The sequence below is a fragment of the Nothoprocta perdicaria genome, unplaced genomic scaffold (genome assembly GCF_003342845.1).
Source record: "Nothoprocta perdicaria isolate Ctin4 unplaced genomic scaffold, notPer1 scaffold_40, whole genome shotgun sequence".
NCBI lineage: Eukaryota > Metazoa > Chordata > Aves > Tinamiformes > Tinamidae > Nothoprocta > Nothoprocta perdicaria.
Window position 1 is genome coordinate 4,496,707 of NW_020455644.1, and position 20,087 is coordinate 4,516,793.

Sequence of the window (20,087 nt, forward strand, 5' to 3'; positions counted from 1 at the left end):
AGATAGTTCTGCATGGATAGGATGAAGAGGATCAGTCGTTGTGGCCCTGATTTATCAAAATCTTTGCTGTGGCCAAGAGCAGCATCAGTGCTGACATCGAGGTGTATCTTACACACATTCAAACGCAAAGCAAATAGACCTGACCTCTCCCACTGTAGATCTTATATTCATCACAGATCCTAAATCAGATAAAGTTACTTAACCCTTTGCTTTTTAACTGACTGTTCTTCGGCAGAAGATGCTGCCTGAAAGCAGCAGAAAGTCGCCTTGCTGTCTGTTAATATTCTGTGCTGATGTGAAATGAGTGTCTGTTGATGTACACATCTCAGGTGCTAATCTGTTTTCTTGTTTTCATTATTTTGTTCTTTTTGTGTCTGTTTTTGTTCTGGCAGGGTGAGCAAGGAGATCTGGGAGACCCAGGCTATGTAGGAGACCCTGGTTTTCCAGGCCCACAGGTAGTTTTTTTGTGTTAGCTATGGGGAAAATGAATTGTCAATGTTGATCTTTTGTTTTTCTTTTGACTTCAACTAAAAATATTGTGAGGAACATTCTTCACTGGAAAATTTTCTCTGTGGCCCTGGTGAATTAAATGTGCCAAGTTTCTCCTTCAGTTTATGTCGGTGCAGCTTATACTGAAATTGAAAGTGGAACAAAAATATCAGTGAAATTGATTTTGTCAACACTTCTATAGTTTGCAGGATATTTTCAAGCAATTGTCTTCAAAATGAGTTTACTAGAAATACTTAGCCAGAAGCACATAGCATGAATGTGTTGCATTGTTAAATCCATTTTATTTCCAGGGTACATTAAAATGGTGAAAATGACCTACTGATTGACAAGACAAAGCAAAAAAACCTTTGTGTTTTAAAAATTTGGTTGATGAAGTGATTTTGTGGAAAGTTATGGCCATAAGCTCCTTAGCATAGCTTTCTGTCTTAAGATGCTCCATCCTGTGATTACACAGGCATCTGGAGCAAGTCCTTGTGATGGCTTCTTGCTGTGGATTGGTTATGTCACCCTTGATATTTTAGATGGATAAGTGGCACTCTGGGCATTCCTGCCACACAGGGACAATAGCAGCTGCTTCATGTGAACATATCCCTATAGCTGAGCAGAGGATCTGGCAAAATAGCCATTTGCATTGTAGGCACTGCAGCAATCTAATCTGCCTCGAAAGGCAATCAACGTTTGACTGACTGACTGAGTTTTTCTGATGACTCCTTTACTTCAGGGCCCAAGAGGAACACAAGGGATCAGAGGACCTCCAGGACCAAAAGGCATGCCAGGTCCTATGGTTAGTTTTAAATAATATATCTTTGCTGGGCACCTTAGGGGTTTTCATTTCTTGGTGTTTGTATTGTTCTTCTAATTAGTTGGGGTTTAAAAGCTATATGAACAAGGAGAAAAGGGTGATTTTTCAGTGTACCATTTATGCAAACTAATGGCCATATGATGAACTTAATTACTCCCAATCTGGATTATGGAAAATAACAACCTTGAAAATAAATTCCGTTAATGTGCTGTATGTCTACACCGATATGATAATTCCAGGTGGCAATGAACCCTTGAGTTTTTCATCATGCATCGTTATATTGATATTTTTGATCACAGGCTAATCCGGGCCCCCCAGGTCCCCTTGGCTCTGATGGGAGGCAAGGTGCCAGAGGAAGAAAGGTAAACCTTTTTAAAGTACCTAGTTGCGGGTATCCCACAGCATCATTAATTCAAAAATCTGAAGCTTTGTGCTTGGTTTGGGTTTCTTGTTAGAAGAAAGAATTTGTGAAGAAAGTGAAAAGCAAAAAAAGGAACCCAAGAAAGTGAAGGAAAAAGGAGCACAAACTGCCTGAGGAATGTACTCTGCTCTTAGCAGATTCCTAATAGAATTCCAGTCTGAGCCCTGCTTCCATTAATATAACTTTTCTGAGAAAATGCACTCACTGTGGTGAATTCCTAGCAACACTGGGAGTTCTATTGAGGGATTTAATTGGCTCTGGGCCTGTGGGATTTAGCTGCATCAGTGCTCAGCATCTCCTGATCTGACCAGTGCTTTCCAGTTTCACTTTTACAAACTCTCCCCCAAGCATGGTCTGTCACAGAACACTTCTTGTTTATAAAATGTGTGAGCACCCTTCAGCTGAGCAGACAAATTCCCAAATGCTGCCACATAAGACAAACTAATGTTTTTGCTATTTGATCTGTGACAGGGTGAGCCTGGTGACCCTGGAGAGAAGGGCGTAGTGGGACCAGCTGGACAGAGGGGCATGCCTGTGAGTCTTTGTCTTGATTCAGAGCTACTGTGGTTTAACTTTCATCCAGCTGAGTCAATAGAGTCCATTGCCTCTTCTCACATTTTCTCTTTCTGGTTCACTTGAAATTATTTTGCATTTGCTTCTCAGGTTCCTTGTGGATGCGACATTCTTTGCGGGCTAGAGGGAATATCGTTACACTCAGATTCCCTATGACAGAGGGAGAACATTTGAATGGTAGAATATTCCCACAGTGGAATATTCCAACAGAGGAAGCATGGACTTGATTTCTTTCCACAGTTTTTGTCCCCATTTGCCACTGGGTTTAGAATGTATTGTGACAGTTTGCCCTACCTCATCAGCCTCACAGGGTTGGGCATAAGCATCGTAATGGGAGATTTTTAGGCTGTGAGGGAACTTTATGTCAATGTAAGCCTTTACTGGAGTCTAATTGATGGTATATTCACCCTGTGCAGGGTATGGATGGCAGAGATGCCTATGGTCCTGAAGGAATCAAAGGAGCAAAGGTGAGTGCAGAGCCAGAACATGGTCTCCATTCTGCAAGGTCATTTCTAACATGACCATCCATATTCATATCCATAATGAATATGAGTATTCATATTCATATATACACCCATTTTGACACATATCTCTGATTTGAATGACTCAGTGACCCTCAACAGACTGACGATTGATCGTCTGTTTGTTTAAAACTTCTTTTAATCTTCATTGCTATTAAGTTTGGAAAAGAAATGTGACTGTGAGCAATATTTCCTTGATTCCCACTGTGAAAACGATTTCTGGATTTATTACACTAAATCAGATGGAGAAGTAATAAGATCTTTAAAAGAATGCTTAACGTTTCTTACTAGCAATAAGTTTTTTTTTTTTTTTTTAATGGGCCTTCTGTTTTTAAGTTGAGCACTTATTTTATTAGACTGCTCTACCTGAAGTGGACTCCTGGAAATTCGGAATGCATTTTTATTAAGAGTTAAATACTTTCTATTCTGATCCTTGCTTACTTCCCTGCATTAGGAAGTGTCAGGGCACTCTCAGAGCCAGCTGCTCCCTAAGGAAGCCAGGAGCCCAATGTGATAACAAGGCTGGCAGAAGCAGCCCTTGTCGAGTTCTTAATGCTGTGTTATAGTTATACACTGAACCAGAACTCTGTTTTACCAAGAGGTATAAATAAGATTTGATAAAACACTTATTTGAAAAATGGTGAATGGTAAAATTCTTATAATTCTTTTTCTTATAATACTCTTGCTTTAAATAAGCAGATTAAAATGGTGTCATCTAATGACAACAGACTTTAGAAGTAGCCACTGTAATTTGAATGGACTGGAATGTTAAGATTAATTCCATAATTATTTTTGGATTAAAGAGAGCGTACACTAAGAAGATCACAATGTCCTAGATTCTTAGGAAGTCTTTTCATATTTTTTGGCAGGGAGAATCTGGATTCATTGGATATCCTGGTGCACAGGTACAAGAATGGGCATGTGATTGCTTTTATGGTTTTTTTTTCCTTTTTTTTTTTGATCACCTTTCCTATAAGCTTCTCTCTTTTATTAATTTTCAGGGAGAAAATGGAGATCCAGGTGTCCCAGGAATTAAAGGATCCAAAGGAGTTAGGGGTAGAAGGGTAAGTATGATAAACCTGTGAAGTCTCTGACGAGTTCTGTAAGTAAAGTGCCCAGATCCTGTGTGTTTCCTGGCCAACAAATTTCTGAAATTGGTTTCAGCTCTGACCTTTCTTGTCATATCATGAGCAACAGAGGTTTTCTTTGCTGAAAACAAGCCATTGTGTGGAGCAATTATAGAGAAAAATGTTGTTTTTATTTTCAGGGTAATGCTGGCACACCAGGTTCTGCTGGAGATCCAGGGGACCAAGGGCCACCAGGACCTATGGTAACTTATTTGTATTTTTGGAATATTACATTTGCTCTTAGATTATTGGCATATTTCATAATGCTTTATCCGTATTTTGTTTTTTTTACAAAGATCAGACAATGCTTTATTTTGAAAAAGGGTGTTTGCAGTGCTGGCATTCACATGCAGCTCCTGAAGAGAAGGCTGCAGAGTAGCCAAAGGCAGCTAGGCCTGCTGAGCTATTGTGGTAGGCATGTAGTTTACAGGACAACCAGAACCAGAGGAGCTGTGAGCAAGAAGGCCTTTCAGGGGCTGAAAGAGACATAAAGTGCAGTTAACTGAACCATAGTGTTCGATGCTAGCAGAGCTTGCTGACTCGAAGGAACATCCAATTCCTACTGGTCCTCAAGAGCAGCAAATATAGAACATACATAAAAACACGAAGGAAGCCCTACACGTGCATTAGTCTGCAGCTGTGTCAGGAACAGGTCCACCAAAGTCCATGCTTGACCCCACATTTCATGTTCAGAAATGGTTATCAGGGAAACACTGTATGCCTGTATTTCCTTCGGGCTTTGGAGCTGTAATGGAAATACATTATTATTGGCTGATTTTCTGGGCATATTTTAATTTCTTTCAGGGTACCAAAGGACCAAAAGGCATCTTTGCAATGGAAGTAAGTAATTACCTTGGAGCTAACGGTACACTGCGTGGAATTAACAGTCTTAGTTTTCTTTCTTTTGAAGCAAAGACTGCAGTGAGCACCACTAACAGTTAGAAAATAACATCTTTTTCCAACATGTGTCAGTGTAGAATAGTTCCTTCTGCTTGCAAATAGTTAAAGAATGAAATGAAAAATAATCGTGAATGAGGATTTACTCCGTGTCCAAACTTTTACAAACTGTTTGAGTGTAAGCATTGCTGGCTGCTATTTCATTCAGATTACTTTACACTCAGGCTTAGTTTTACTCAGACTTAGGCTTATATTTTACTGTTGTATGAAGGAAGGCCCTTCTTCAGCCACAGCTGTTTTCACTGGAAATAACAGGTCAGGATTTCTCCAGAATCCTAATCCCCATATGCCTAAGTAAAGGCTTTGTCTAATCCTTACCTGGACAGCTGCCTGCAGGCAATTCTGCTGTATTTGTGTTCTGAGTCAGAGTGAGTTGCTTTAGAACTTCTGCTCACAGTCCTGCGGAGGTGCCATTGCCCTGTGACTTCCGTGTGACCTTCTAGGTCAGATTATTAGACAAAGCAAAAAATGGAAAAACAGTTGTTTCATGCTCTAGGATGTTATTAAGTGTCAACAGAGCATCTCTGAAAAACCCTCAGTTTCCCTTGTAGGAGAAAAGGCTCAAACTCACTGTACTATTTGAAATAGGGAGGAACTGGGACATGTGTTGAGACACAGGAATTTGATCTTCAGATGAAATGAACAATAAGATTCCCAGCCTAGGATTGACTGGGATTATCCACTAATTGCTTTTTGCTTTTATTCCTGCAGCCTTGTGAACTTGTGAGTTTTACACGAGCAAACTGCCGTAAGTAGGGAGCATCTTCTGTCTCTGAATCCATTTAGTCACTCTTTGTGAATGGGGTAGCCTCCATGGGAAACCCCTTAGGCCTGTAGGCTGCTTCTGGCTGAGGCTGCTGGTGATTAGTAACTGGGATGGTGGTTCAGCAGGTGTGCAAGGCAAGTTTACACCTTTTGCTCACTTTTCCTGTCAATTAGGAAAGCACAAACAAACTCATCCAATCCTCATTTAGGCTTAAATTATTTTATTATTATTATGCCAATAATTAATTGGATTGGATTGTTGGATTGTTAATTGGATTAATTGAATTGGATTGTTCATTCTCTCTCTCTTCATTCTCTCTGTTTTGAGTATTTGATTGTGGAGGAGGATTGTTGTTCCTAACAGACAGATTCTGATAGTGGTCTGAGCTGTAGATCAGGCTCTTTAATGAAAGCAAGGGAATGTGTTATGAATATGAGTGCAAAATAATTAATTTCTCTCCCTCTCTCCATTCCAGCTTGTTCATCAGGTAAGCCCATCAGACCTCAGTATGTCTTTTCTTTCATGGACTAGAAAAAAGTAATGTTTGAATTTTGGAAAGACTTTCACACTGATTTTTTGCTGTTGTTTTGTTTCAAAATACAGACACCTGTCCAGTTTATCCAACTGAAGTGGTGTTTGCCCTTGATATGTCCGAAGATGTTACTCCAGCTGCGTTTGAAAGGATGAAGAACATAGTCTTGTCTTTGCTTGGGAACATTAAGATCAGTGAAAGCAACTGCCCGACAGGCGCTCGCGTCTCTGTGGTTTCCTACAACGCCAACACGCGCTATCTCATCCGCTTCTCAGAATTCCAGAAGAGCCACTTGCTGCTGCAAGCGGTCCAGAGGATACCGCTGGAGAGGTCCACCGGGAGACGTAATATTGGTGCAGCCATGAGGTTTGTCGCAAGGAACGTCTTCAAGCGGGTCCGTCAGGGCGTTCTCACCAGAAAAGTTGCCGTATTTTTCGCCAACGGTCCCTCGCAGGAGGGCGATGTCATCAACACCGCCGTGCTCGAGTTCAGTGCCTTGGATATCACACCGGTGGTCATTGCCTTCAGTGAAGTGCCAAACGTCAGGCGTGCCTTCTCAGTAAGTAGGCTGCCTCTAGAAAGCTGAAACTGTCGCTGAGAATCAACCACCTCCTTGCTTAGCAGCTATCAGGATTAGCTGTCAGGCTAGTTACTTCTCCAGGAAGTGTTTAGGCCCTATCCCTTATTAGAAAGATGAGTGGTGAAAATTACTGTTTTAACAAAGGAATCCTGATTCTTTCTGCATGTAAATTATTGATGACTGGTCGTTTTAGGCAAATCATGTAATTTAAGTAACACCGAGTTGATGTCAGTGTGTTTCTTACGCAGCGCTCTTTTCTGATCTTGTGGCATCTGCTATTTAATTGCCGAACTGACGCTACTTTCTAGGAAATCTAGGAAGTCTCTTCGGTATTACCTAGTAGTGGAAAACTTCAAATACAGCAGCTTATCTCCCCAAAGAAAGCTAAACTGAACAAGACCCCTTTTCATAGCTACATTGCCATTAGAAAGAAAGAAGAGAGAAAACCGTTTGTTTTGTAATATGATTTGCTATAAGAAAAATATAGTAAGTAGCAAAAAAAGGGGGGATTGATTATTACTAGGGACCAAAGGAAGAAATCTAGCTTTCTTGAAGGTTTGGCAGTATGGCTTCCATGTTCTTTCTTTTCAAATTATTTTTGGATTATCTGTGCTCAGTTTTAACTTTACAAAAAAGTTCTTCTACTTGCTATTTCTTCAAAATCAGTCCTTGTAGGAGGAAAATGTATTCTGTTATGAATAACAAAAAATTCAAAATTTGCAGTCTAATCTCTGAGCTTGTAGCATCTAAATCAACACTTTAATCTTCATATTATGTTTACTCTCTTGCAGACATGTATTTTAGTCAATTCACCGATTTGTCAGTTGGTAGTAAAAGAATTCTAGTGACATGCAAGTAGGAAGCTCATTGCTTATTAATTTGGTTGCTTTTTCTTTCCTTTCATTTTAAACTTATTAGTAGGAGTCTGAATGCATATAATAAGGACATCTGCTAATTACAAAGGTGCCCAATTTCTGCAAAACATTTTCAGGATAGAAAGAAATTTAAAGTTGACCCATATATGCCCATTGTTTGTAGGGAACAGTTTGACCTGGTATTTTAAACTTGCATTTTCTTTCTTTCCTTTTTTTTCTTTTCTTTTTTTCTTTGATAAACTTAAAAAAAAAAAGCCCACACCCGTATATTTGTATTTCTGTGTGTACATGTATACATACACATACACCAGTGTTATACTGGAATTAATTTTCAGTCCTTGCATTGATAGCAACAGGCTGAAGTATGGATTCTGTCAAATCATTCTGACTCCAAATTGCAGTGTCATCCAAAAGCTGGTGAGTAGATAGTTCTTGGGCATCCCATAACAGATATAGTACAAGAATCTGAGTGTCCAAATACTCTGTGTTTGGATAATCTCAAAACTTCAGCTATGCTGCACATGAAATACAGGGTCATTTCCTCCATTCAGGCAGACTTTTACTTCTCTCTGTGCCAAAACAAAATGGACATTCAAAGTACAGATTGTAGGGTTTTGTCTATTTTTTGTCTATTTTTTCTAAGTAAATTAGGGTGAAGCACAGTGGGACTACTCTGTTTGTTTGCAAATCTGTATGTTCTTTCATTTTGGAAAGCAGTCCAGCAAGGGTGAGATTTATAACCTGTGAATTAATGTTGCCTTATCCTGCCAGCGTGAGCATTCCTGGTGCAAGCAAAGTGTATCCCTGTTTACTCGTACTCTTCCTTTTTTAGACCCTGTGTATGCACATGGGACAAAAGGCCCAGAATGTAGCTTCGTGTGTGTGAGAAAAGTATTACTGCCCCAAGTCACATTGTTCCCACCATTGCATGAGCTGCTAGTGGCAACAGACAGGAAAAAATACACTGGCATAAACACTTTTAAGGAACTAATTTATTTCAAATGCCTAAGTCATGATTTTTATTCCCGGAATCACATAAGTGAGCAACATGAAATTATAAACAGCACGTGAATATGGTAGAGGACAGAGGAATGTTGGGCAGCAGGAGCCTGGACAGCTTCAAAGCAAAGCTGAGAGCAGCTGTTGGACAAGGGGAAAAGGCAAAAGAATCCCCACTTACAGTGGTGACATGGAAATCTACCTCCCCCTGCCACCAGGCAGGGCAAATGAAAAATCCTTTTTTCTTTCAGAGGCCCTTCTGCCCTTTAAGATCAGAGGTGGTTTAGTCTTCATGATCTTTCTCATTATACCAGCCTGATACACATGGTTAGCTTGCTGTAGGAGTCTCACATCGCTCAATAAGTCACTACCAGACTTAGTTCCTGCATAATCTGGGATCTAGGAAAAACAGGAGGACAAAGTATAAAAATAAATGTAGACAGAAGTCTTAAATGCAACACTGTGCAGACATACCAGAACTAGCTTTGTATGGCCTTTTGTAACAGGCTAAATGCAACATGCAGGCTAATTAGCTGTGCTGATGTTCTAGTTCAATGAACTCAGACTAGTGTTATCATCTCAATTAAAAAGAAAAAGAGAAAGCACTCAGATTCTGTAAAATAGCTCTGAAAATGCTGTTTATTGGAGCTAACACTATAAGGAAAAAAAGGCCAGAGGGTCCGGATGATTTTACATCCCTTCAGACACTACTCCAAGGTCTGTCTGTAGACACTGTCAAAAGATTACCTTACATCTGGCCTTTGGAGCTCTCTCAGAATTTTCTTAAAAGAAAACAATTCTATTAATCATTGCTGCTGCTAAAGGGAAGGTTCACATGAGAACTTGTTGCTGCGCTTCCAGATAACGACAAGGTCGTGCCGGAGCTACGATCAGCGGTGGGAAGTGGGAGCTGCTGTGGGCTCCTTCCCGGCAATTAGCTGCCTAACTCTCCCCTGCAGCACAAGCTCCAGCTGCAGCAAAGCGCAGCCGAGACCAGCACCTGCTCAGATTAACTGTTGCGTGGGTCACTAACTCAGCAGGATATTTGGTGTTCTGGTTAGGATCACTGCAGCTTGCACAGATACGTTTGCATTTGCAGCTGCACTAACTGCTATCTGTAGCACTGTGTAGGGTTAAACCTGTAGGAATGAGGAGATTTTCTTATTTGCTAGAGCAGCAGAGCAGGGCTATGTAAAAGCAGAGAAACCCACTATTGTGACTCCTAAAACTCTTCTGAACTGCACAGCCTTCTAAGTTTCCCTGGCTGCCTGTGTATTTCTCAGAGAGATTGATCCTGCTGTTTTGTTTGCATTCTTGATGTTTAGATTTCTTCATACATCAGGTGCCAGTGTTAATTCCTGCAGTGCTGCAGGACAACCAGATTGGCAGGTGGAAAAATCTTATGTGTAACTTTGCTGTTACAAAAGCAGTGAAAGCACCAAGATGGGGGCAGTGACCATTTCAACAGGTATTAGGTGTTAAGAAATGAGAAAACAAAAGCCTTTAGTTGGGGTATGTAATGTTACTTTTGTGTCTGCTTTAAAACACAGATTGATGATACCGGAAGATTTCAGTTATTTGTTTGGGAAAGACAACAGAGTGAAAATTTGGAGACCATCGTGTATTGTACTCTTTGCTATGGTAAGGCATTTACAAACTTGAACATTTGAACTGTTGTATTGGTCTTTTTATCCTTTAAATAACAAGACTCATAGATTTCAATAAAATAATTCTTCTGGACAACATGGGCAGAAAGAATTCCAAGCTCAAAACCACAAAATCTGTTTAATTGGGTCCTGAGAAAGCCATACAAAATGAATTATTATATCTGTAATTTTCTTTATAAAACAAGAGCACTCAAAATAGCATTGTGATTCTGGGAAACCAGGCAGATTTTGAAGGGGAGTAGAAGCAGTGTCCTCTGCCCTGTTTAGATTTCCATAGAAGAAAATTACTTATGTGAATTCTTAAGTCATATTTTAGGAACATTTTTTGCTGTCATGTCTGAGTAATTTCCCATCATATCACAAAAACTGATTCAGCAAGTTTCATCCCTTGTTTCTTAAAACAAAATTCCTGATTGTTACATTGTATTTTAAATTAAAAAAAATAAGTAAAATCAAGTTTTCTTTCTAAAGCATTACCTTTGTTGTACCTTTTAAGTAGTTTTTTGCCTGCTGACTCTTTCTCTCTAGACAAATGCAAACCAAATGCCAGCTGTGAAGTTTCCATTCCCCCTCCTGTTCCTGTGGATGTGGATATCGCTTATATCATGGACAGCTCTTCCAGCGTTGGCAGGGAAGAGTTTCAGAAAGCCAAAGACTTTGTGCACAACATGCTAGATCAGTTTGTCATCACCCCCCAACCACGCGAGTCACCTGGTGGCACCCGAGTGGCACTGGTGCAACAGGCTCCCAGAGGCTTCCTACCTGGCAGAAGCCAAAGCCCCGTGGCCCTGGAGTTTGATCTAGTCACCTACAGCAATAAAGATTCGATGAAGAAACATATCCAAGAGTCTGTTCGCCAACTGGAAGGACCGTCAGCCGTTGCTTCTGCATTACAGTGGACAGTTGAGAACGTATTTTTTAAGGCTCCCATGCAGAGAAAGCACAGGGTCATATTCACAATACTTGGAAGCCAAACAAGCAAGTGGGACAGAGAGAGGCTGAGAGAGATTTCACTTGGAGCCAAGTGCCGAGGATTCACCGTGTTCACTTTAGCGCTTGGCAGTGGTGTGAGTGACTGGGAGCTCACAGAGCTGTCCAGCTCCCCTGTGGAGCAGCACTCGCTCTCCCTGGGCAGGGTTTCGACATCTGAGCTGGCCTACGCGCAGCGCTTTAGCCGGGCCTTCCTCAGTCTCCTGCAGCGTGAGTAGCAGCCAGCAGAGCCTGCTTGTCTTGTGGGAAGGGTGAGAAATGCAGTTTAGACAAAGGTGGTCAGTGCATCCACTGCCGTTCGGTTCCTAGTCATAATCTAACTAGTTGTTCTTTCAACTGTAGTTCACAGCGGATGCTAGATACTAACAGAAATGCCAGTAACTGCAGAACAATATATACATTTATTTTAAGACTGAACCTAAGGCACTATTAAAATATAATCTCCATTAGTTTCAATTTAATGTAAGACTGAATTAGGCTTTGTCCTCTGACTAGCGGCAGGTCCAGATTTACTCACCTACTTACTGTTGTTTAGTTCTCTTTTTTTAGCTCAAATACCTAGTTGATCTGACCTTAACCTCTCTTTACTGCGGTAATTCCTCCTCTGTAGAGCAGAGAAAGAACTTTTGAACTTTCCAGGACACATACATACAGATTAGCAGTTCTTGGTTTTTTGAAATATATACAAGATAAACATGAAGGATGGAGATATTCCTGATTTAAAATTCTCATCAAAAGGTCATACTTACAGGCACCAAAGTTTCCATAGAGGGATAAACAGTGTATTGCAAAGACTGGATCTATTGCATCATTTTTATTCCCCTAGGCCTAGTACCGGTTGTATGCTAGGTGTCCTATGTTAGTCGTATGTAAAGTCGCATGTCATGTGACTTTGAACCTCAGCTGTTGCTTCTTGTGCTTTCCCCACAGAGGAAATGAACAATTACCCTTCTCCTGAACTTCAGGAAGAGTGTGAAAACTTAGATCGGGGAGACGCACAACAGCAAACATCCATTATTGAAAGGTAAGGAACTGCCTAGTGAAGTTTTTCAACATGTATGGGATAAAACTGTCTATTTACACTTATATCTCAGTATAGAATTTTCTCCCATTCAGTTAGTACTTGCATTCCAACCATCTTTAACAGTAGCAGTAGCAGGACAAAAGAAGCGTTTCATACTATTCAGAGAGAATAAGCAAGATGCATTTTTAAGGCCATGTTAGTGCATAACGCTCCCTTTTTTTCCTCATTGTAAAGGGTTCCTTTTCCTGGCTCAGATGAAACTGATTACAGTCGCGTTCTGGAAGAAGTGGCATCAACTGAAAATAGAACCCTGGAGGAAACCATAAGAACTAACACCCAACTTGCACCTGCGCTGCCAAAGATGGAGTATGATTATGAAGAGAATGAGAATTTCACAGAAGAAAGTGGTGAAGAAGCACCACAAGAATATGGAGAAGCTCAGGAGGAGAATGAGGAAAACTTAGAGGCAACAATAGAAACCACCACTGCCTATAATGTTCCTGGTATGATTTTAGAGCATGGAAAGATCTTTGAATTCAGTAGAAAGACTCTCAGTTGCAAAGGGTCATTTCAGTGTTTACTCAGTGTGGAGTAGATCCATTCAGTAAATCTTCCAAAGCTTTGTGGTGCCATGTGATCATATTCAGTTGTGCAACCTAAGCTGCTAAGCTGTATTATTTTGTATCTCGAAATTGGGTGGTTTTTCAATATTTTGCCTTCCTTTCTATTGCTTTCTTTTTGATGCCCCACTCTTCTGACTTCATTTGAACAACTCTGAATTCACATCATTAAAAACTGATTACATCCTTACTCACTGAATACCACATTGCTGCAAGCAGTACTACTTTCACCTTAATTTTGGCAATTTTTTACAGTTTAACTCTATATGAACTTGGGATTTGGCTTAGATTTAAATATCCACATATTCTTGCTTATGAAATTTACTGAAAAATACGGAGACAAAAACTGGGATTAAAGCAGAAGGGCATTCTGTAAAGCTTGAAGAGCAGTTTGTGCTAACTTCATTTTACAATAATTTTAGAAAAATTCTGTTAGAAGACTAAGCACTTTTCCTTTTTTCTCATTTTTTCCTTTGGTTTATGACACTGAGAACCTACTTTTTTCAGTGATTCCTTCTGATCAGATCAGTCAGAGTGAGAAGAGCCTCATGGCCACCTTTGTGCTGTGGGAGAGTGGGTGGCTACGTAGTGAATCTTTGAAAGACCTCGAACACCAACTACATTCCTCATTTGCCCTGAATGTTGCTTTTCACTGAAAATCCAATGCTGAGGAAGGTAGTTCTTTCTTTCATTAACTCTATTTCCTATTTGCCTTTTCCAGATACATGTGACCTGCCTCAGGACAGCGGAGAATGTCAGGACTACGTTCTGAAGTGGTCCTACAACAAGTGGCAGAACACGTGTGATCCGTTCTGGTATGGGGGCTGCGGAGGAAACAAAAATAGATTTGAAACAGAAGATGAATGCAAAGTGTTGTGTATAGGATCTTTTTAGTGCAGAGAGAGTTAAATTAATTCTTCAGTTACACTATCAGGATGATGGGGAGAAGAGCTCAAAAGGAAACGCTTAACACTAACTGCATGTCTCAGAGATTTCAGGTGAGAGAAATACTTCTTAGCTAAGTTTTTAATCTAGTAACTTACTCATGAAAATAAAGTTCAAAGTATTGCTCAGTTGATCTGATGTAAAAGAAGATAGAAAGTGAGGAAATTGCTTTCATAGCCAATAGTGTACTGTTTAAAAGGGATTAAAATACAGAAACCTGACTTTCTTCCATAAACAACAAAATGTGCACTTTTAAAATGTTCTGAATAAAATAATACCTCATTTTCATGAAGTGATGTTGGATGGAAGAAAATAATGTTACAATATTTTGATTCGCTTGCATTTATCCGGCTTAGGGAAAGTACCAGAAAGCCTTTCTCTCAAAGGACATGCAATTGTCACAGCTTGCTTTGCATTGATGCAGAGAATTTTTCTACCTTAGAATCATTCTCAGTTTTTTTTTTTTTTAAGTAATCCAATATGTGAATAAAATCATTCTTTTTGAAATATGTGTGCCATTAGTTCTTCAAACAGCTGTCATCATATTTTTTATAGGCTGCTTCCTCACCTGTAAAACAGTATCAGCCCCTTTCCTACACTACCAAAGGTTAGGCAAGGTCACTTTTGCCCACTTGTCACATTGATGCTAGAAACAGGGTGTTGTGCTCTGAATCCCTGATTTTTCGCTCTCTGACCTGGCATGCACTTTGCTCTTGGAATTTGCTTTCTCATGAAGTGGAAGGAGGACGGAGACCGACAGTGTCTGAATGCAGCTGTGCTGTGTCTGGCAGCCCTGCGCAGCAGTGCTCCTCTCCAGCACTCTGCGAGTTAGCAGGAGCTGCACTTCACACCCAAGTCTCTCACTTGAAGCCAGAGGAAAGAGCCCAGTGAGCTTAGAGGCAGTTGGCCTAAGTCCTCCTCGTATCAAACCTGAACACGCTTCCTGGAGAACAGATATCTCCGTAGTGTGCAGCCACTGTTTTACAGGAGTTGGATAGTGCTGAGACGCATGCTTAAGTCCTGCTTCTGCCCAAGCTATTCCTTCCTTTGAATGAGGGGAATACCTGTTCAGGAATATCTGTTATCAGTTCAGTTTTCAAGTCCTTAGGATTGAGGATTACTTCCAAGGTCCTCTCCCTACACCTTTTATCTTGAAACTAGCTCTGGAGTTTGCCTAGTGGAAGGCAATTGTCAACTCACTTGAGAAATATGGTACGTGGTTGTGAAAAACAAAGATTATTTGGTGTCTTAATTAAGACTCCTTCTAGGTACAAGCAGTGCATTGCATCTTTCCAACTTCCAGCTTTCCTTATAGCCTGCACTGAACTGAAAACGTATGAACAAATAATTAACTTGGGTGCATTACAAGGGAGAGCAAGGATTCCACCATACTCCTGAACCTAGCAGATAATGAGCAGATATTGCTCAAAGACAAGAACACTGCTGTATCCCTGCTGGAGTTTCGTAAGAGCCAATGGCTTTATGTCTATATTTTATTGCCTTAGTTTACATTAAATACCCAAATTTGGGGGCCAAAGCTGGACCAGAATCAGGTAGCTTTAGAATCCAGAATCAGGTAGCTTGGCAGTCTCCTAGCCAAGTAAATGTGACAGGAAGCATTACCGGCAAATCTTGCTATACCAACACTTCTTCCTATGGTTCTTAAATCGCCTTAAATAATAGTGAGAAGAGTTAATTCAATTCACTCAATCATGGCTACAAGTTCTTCTACATACTCTTTCAGCAGCGCCATTCCTGGCCTGTTTGGAAGGCGCAGCTTCTTCCAGCTGGTCAATCCACAGGTTGGTCTTGCTGCAGGCCTGTGCTGTGGAAGAAGTGCCAATGTCCTATATGCTGAAAGGGAAGCAGAAACGTGTGGTGCTTGCTCAGCGAGTCCTGGAGACTCTGGTCTACATCAAGCTGGCTCATTCAGGGACAGAGATGATTTTCTTTGCTAGCATCCTGTGACATTGACCAGCCGTTGTCCCCTGCACAGAAAGTCTTCAGTGGAAGCTTTGAAACTGCCTCAGAGCTCTCTGATGTGTCTCCTAAAGTGACAAAGGCAGAACACATTGACAGTGCTTCCTTGCAGGAAAGATGGGAGGAGTTCCCAGGCCCTGCCTTTGGAGAGTAAGGGGAGATTAATGTCGGCAGACAGACAGGATAGTATGAAACACTATGAAATCTATGGTTTTTTCCTTCTAAGAACTGATCACTGTTGCACTCCATAATGGCTCAGCCAAATGCTCAGTGACAAATAAGCACTGATTTTTAGTAATAAATAAAACCAGCAGTAAAATTCAGAGGCTATATTCCAATGCAAGTTATTTTATAAGCTTATGAAAAATTCTCTCTCAGAAATGTCATGTTGTAAGTCAACATATCTTCCTGAAAGCCAATAGAAACTGCCCAACAGATGTTGGGTGAGGTCCATGAATGAAGCTGATGCAGCTTACGTGACTACTGCCCCAGCTGCTGCTGATCTAGGGTGCGTTCTGGGCTCTGGGGTAGCTTGGCAAGGATGAGGCAGGGCTACATATCCAGAAACCAAGGCTCTAATTTACCAGCAAGTTGCATTTATCATGGTGCAAAATCGTCTGAAATGCAAGGAGCTAAAGACTTGATCGTTGCTATTAATCCCATCCCCCTGTGGAATTGTTTTAAAAAGGATTATTTTCTGTATTCTACAACACCATCCTCTGGCAATCTGATGTGGAAATAAAACTGAGAGTAGCATATTGCATTTAGAAAAAAAATCCCAACCCTAAAAATTGTTTACAGCTACACACATATTTTTGAATAACAATAAAGACTCACTCTAGATGTGCAAGCCAATGCTTTCCCATTAGAGCATCCACTTTTAATCTTAAATTAAGTAACTGCAGCTTTCAGTCAACTGTTGTCTGTACAGGTTTTTGATTTCCAAGAAGTCACTGCAGTGTAACACATGAATTACAGATTGTACTTTTTAAGATGAAATTAATGGAATTTTCATCCAAAAATACAGCACAGCAAGGTCAGAAAAAAAACCCACGTTGTTAATAAGGTATTCAGAGCCACTGAGTGTATGAGCAGTCACTTTTCTTTGCCGACATACGTCTGCATGACCTTGCAACACCCCATGCCCCAGTCAGTCTGGTCAAGACTGGAAAACGTGGGCACTGCCAATGTTACAAGATTAGTCCTAACCACGGGACAGAGCATCAGCAACCTCAAACAGCCTCCGGGAGCAGCTGCCATGAAGTTAAACAAGCACGGTTCATACTTACTCTTTCAAATGTTACTTGAGATTTCATTGATACTGCAAGCTCTTGTAAAGCAAATGTGGGCCAAACAATGTTCTCAGTTATGCTGTAAATCTAGAGCAAATCTACAGAGGTTGCTGGAGAGTCCCTGGAATTTTGCCTCATATGTGAAATAGCAGTAAAAGACAAGATTAAACAAGTTACATGGAACACAGTATCCCATTTCAGGTACCTGAAGGGACAGCAAAGATTTCCTATAGAGCCAGATGACAAAATTTCCAGATCTGGGACCCAGAGATGTCCATCTTGCAGCCATCCTGGGCATTTACTGCCCCCAGTGACTCTAAAGATATTTGTCAATGTAAGTTTTTTGGGTGCTTTTCTGTAGAAGGCAGGAATTGAGTGCTAGCTCTCAAGAGACTGTGTTTTACCACTGTGGTCAGGAAGAGAAAGAAATGTGGCTTTTTGTAGTTTTAGAGAAAGCATCAAAATATTTAGAGCAGCACCATTTCCTTTCACTTGCTCTCATGAGACTTTCATGATGCTGTTCCTAGGTGCTACTCACACCTTTGCTCCTACTGGCAAAAAAAACCCACATTATTACTGCTCTAAGGTTGAGTGATTTTGCATACCTTGCAAAAATCACAGAGCAAAATCAAACATCCTCCTTTCCAGCACTGCCAGGACTCTCACTGAAAAGTCAGGCTTTGCCCAGGAACACAGCAGAGGATCCCCAGTCTGGTAACCAACAGAAAGAAAAAGATATATTTGAGATCCTACAGAGTGAATAGTCACTTTAGCTGCATAGTTGTTCAAAAGAACAACATCATGGGAAATTATTATTGCTATCAGGAACAAGCACCACGAGTGCAGTAGGGCTACTATATTCTAGGCTAACATACCCTTATAGGTGCTATAAGCTTCTCAACAAAAGTAGTTTCCTCGGATTGGAGGAAACATCCATCTCAACATGCCATATGGTCCTCTTTCATCAATGCTCCTCTTTGCCCAGGTTTTCCATATTATCAAAAGCAGAAACCAGCCCTCTCTGCAGGGCTTTGGGTTGATTGGGATCACCTGCTGAGCAAGTGTGGTCTCATTGTAGCAATCTGCTCTACCCAAAAGCCTTAACTGAGTGAATAGCAGGCAGGGAATGATGACCTCTCTTCTTTCAGTTGTCTCTCCTTTCTTTTCCCCATCCCAAAACAAGGAGGAGGCTGCCTGTGAAGAGACTAGCTGGTTGTTTTGGAGCAGGGACACAGCAACTCAGTGGGCCTGGTAGCCAGGGGTAAGTATGACAGCTGGTGTATGAGAGCTATAGCCTGGGCTGAAACCTTTAAATTTCTGTTTTCTGATATCACTCGTAGCCAGTGATACAAGGAATCCAGGCTGGACATTTCCTACTCTTGCCACGTTTACTGGACCAGACAGATCTGAGCCTGAAAGAAATATTTAAAGGATAAGTAAAGAATTTCTGTGAAGGATGGGAAATGATTTCTGTGATTTATTTTTGCTTTGTTTTGGTTACTAGCTGATAATCAAACTTGACTTTAATAGTCTCACATCTTGTTTTGTGGTTGATCATGGAGAGAAATCAAGAATCAAGACCATCTGTGCATGAATAGAGCATTACAGATTTCCTAACATTGAAAAAAAAAAAATGGTTGTGAGCAAGATGCAGCTCTTGCAGTTGCAAGAGTTATTGGGAGGGACATTCAGTAAAGGGGATATTGTGATTAGTAAAGGCCATTGAAACTATTGTCTGTATATCATTACACATGTGCAAGATGGAAATCCTTCCACCATGACTTCTTTTACATGGTTGAAAAGTAGAATTTGGGCTTGTTAAAGGAGTTTTATTACTTTGTAGACCATAGCGTATGCTGCTGAAGCACTGCATTTCAATATCACCCTTTCCAGCCAGGGAATACTACATTAAAATAGGACAGACATTTTGCTAGGAATAAAAATCTGATGCTGGTTGCTAGATGAAGGAGCAACTTTTACAAAAACATGGAGAAGGAAGTCCCCAATTTCCTACATGAGCCCTAACTTGAGGGAAAGGGCCCGGATTGAAATGATTTCACCTGAAAATTTACCTGTTAATCATTTGCCTTTGTCTCTCCTACAGTCAGAAGAGACAGTAGATTTGCTCTTTATGGAGTCTCTTCATCAAAGTTTATATTGACACAATGATACAGGTCAAACAATCATTTAAGATTTTTCTTTTTTTCCAAACTGAATTTGAAGTTCTTGTTCTTATTGAAATCACTACATGTCTTCAGTGTCCTTGCTGGAAACTGCTGGTTAATATCTTCTCCAATGTTTTTGCTTGAACAGCAATTACAGCATGATCCTGTTTCGCTTAAACTGATTATACAGATGAAAAAAATATGTATATATAATATATATAGGCTTGTTATAGGAACTGAACTACCTACCAGTTCTCTACTGCTCTGTTGGGAAATCAGCTTGTGGCTTGGTGACCAAGCAGATAAATCACATTTTAGAGGCTGCCCTGCTGCTACGGTAGTTATTATGAAATGAGAAAACACTGCAGCCAACAGTGTGACTTTGACAGATTAGAGAGAAAAGTGCTTCCACATGTGAGTTTTTTGTAAGATTTTCTGTTATCCTTGGCTACTATAATTATAAGTAACAGCTGCTTCTTATTTTCTGTTTCCCTGGTAGGTGGGTTTTTATCTTTTGTATGGGTCAATGTCTAATTTTTCGTCTGCACAGCCTTTCACATGCATTTATTTCATTGGGAAAATATTGTCACAATTTCTTCAGAAGTTCTCATTTTTATCAGAAGAGCCTGTTTTTATATATTTCTTGCTAGGATTTTTTTTTTTTCTTCACTAGGGTGAAGCGAAGGACAAAGAAGTTGCAGGAAAACACGTATCAAAAGGGTATGGAGAAAAACTGGCAAG

The 20,087-nt window shown here is 40.4% G+C and overlaps 1 protein-coding gene and 1 long non-coding RNA gene across 2 annotated transcripts in view; one reads left to right on the forward strand and one right to left on the reverse strand.

Annotated features, from left to right (window-relative positions):
- COL6A6 (collagen type VI alpha 6 chain) overlaps positions 1–14,133 on the forward strand; it is a 42,755-nt gene extending 28,622 nt beyond the window's left edge. The window contains exons 22-38 of the mRNA XM_026045541.1: positions 393–455; positions 1,232–1,294; positions 1,612–1,674; positions 2,205–2,267; positions 2,723–2,773; positions 3,697–3,732; positions 3,829–3,891; positions 4,095–4,157; positions 4,759–4,794; positions 5,623–5,659; positions 6,153–6,164; positions 6,281–6,768; positions 10,214–10,304; positions 10,859–11,530; positions 12,251–12,344; positions 12,579–12,847; positions 13,686–14,133. Of these exons, the coding sequence (XP_025901326.1) occupies positions 393–455; positions 1,232–1,294; positions 1,612–1,674; positions 2,205–2,267; positions 2,723–2,773; positions 3,697–3,732; positions 3,829–3,891; positions 4,095–4,157; positions 4,759–4,794; positions 5,623–5,659; positions 6,153–6,164; positions 6,281–6,768; positions 10,214–10,304; positions 10,859–11,530; positions 12,251–12,344; positions 12,579–12,847; positions 13,686–13,858 (2,337 nt within the window). The 3' untranslated portion in view covers positions 13,859–14,133. The remainder of the gene's footprint in view (positions 1–392; positions 456–1,231; positions 1,295–1,611; positions 1,675–2,204; positions 2,268–2,722; positions 2,774–3,696; positions 3,733–3,828; positions 3,892–4,094; positions 4,158–4,758; positions 4,795–5,622; positions 5,660–6,152; positions 6,165–6,280; positions 6,769–10,213; positions 10,305–10,858; positions 11,531–12,250; positions 12,345–12,578; positions 12,848–13,685) is intronic.
- A 1,754-nt stretch (positions 14,134–15,887) lies between these two features.
- LOC112952666 lies at positions 15,888–18,106 on the reverse strand. The gene is made up of 4 exons (XR_003250452.1): positions 18,057–18,106; positions 17,787–17,892; positions 16,727–16,842; positions 15,888–15,957 (listed from the first exon to the last, which is right to left on the reverse strand). It is a non-coding gene; the product is annotated as an uncharacterized LOC112952666 (long non-coding RNA).
- Positions 18,107–20,087: the final 1,981 nt, after the last annotated feature.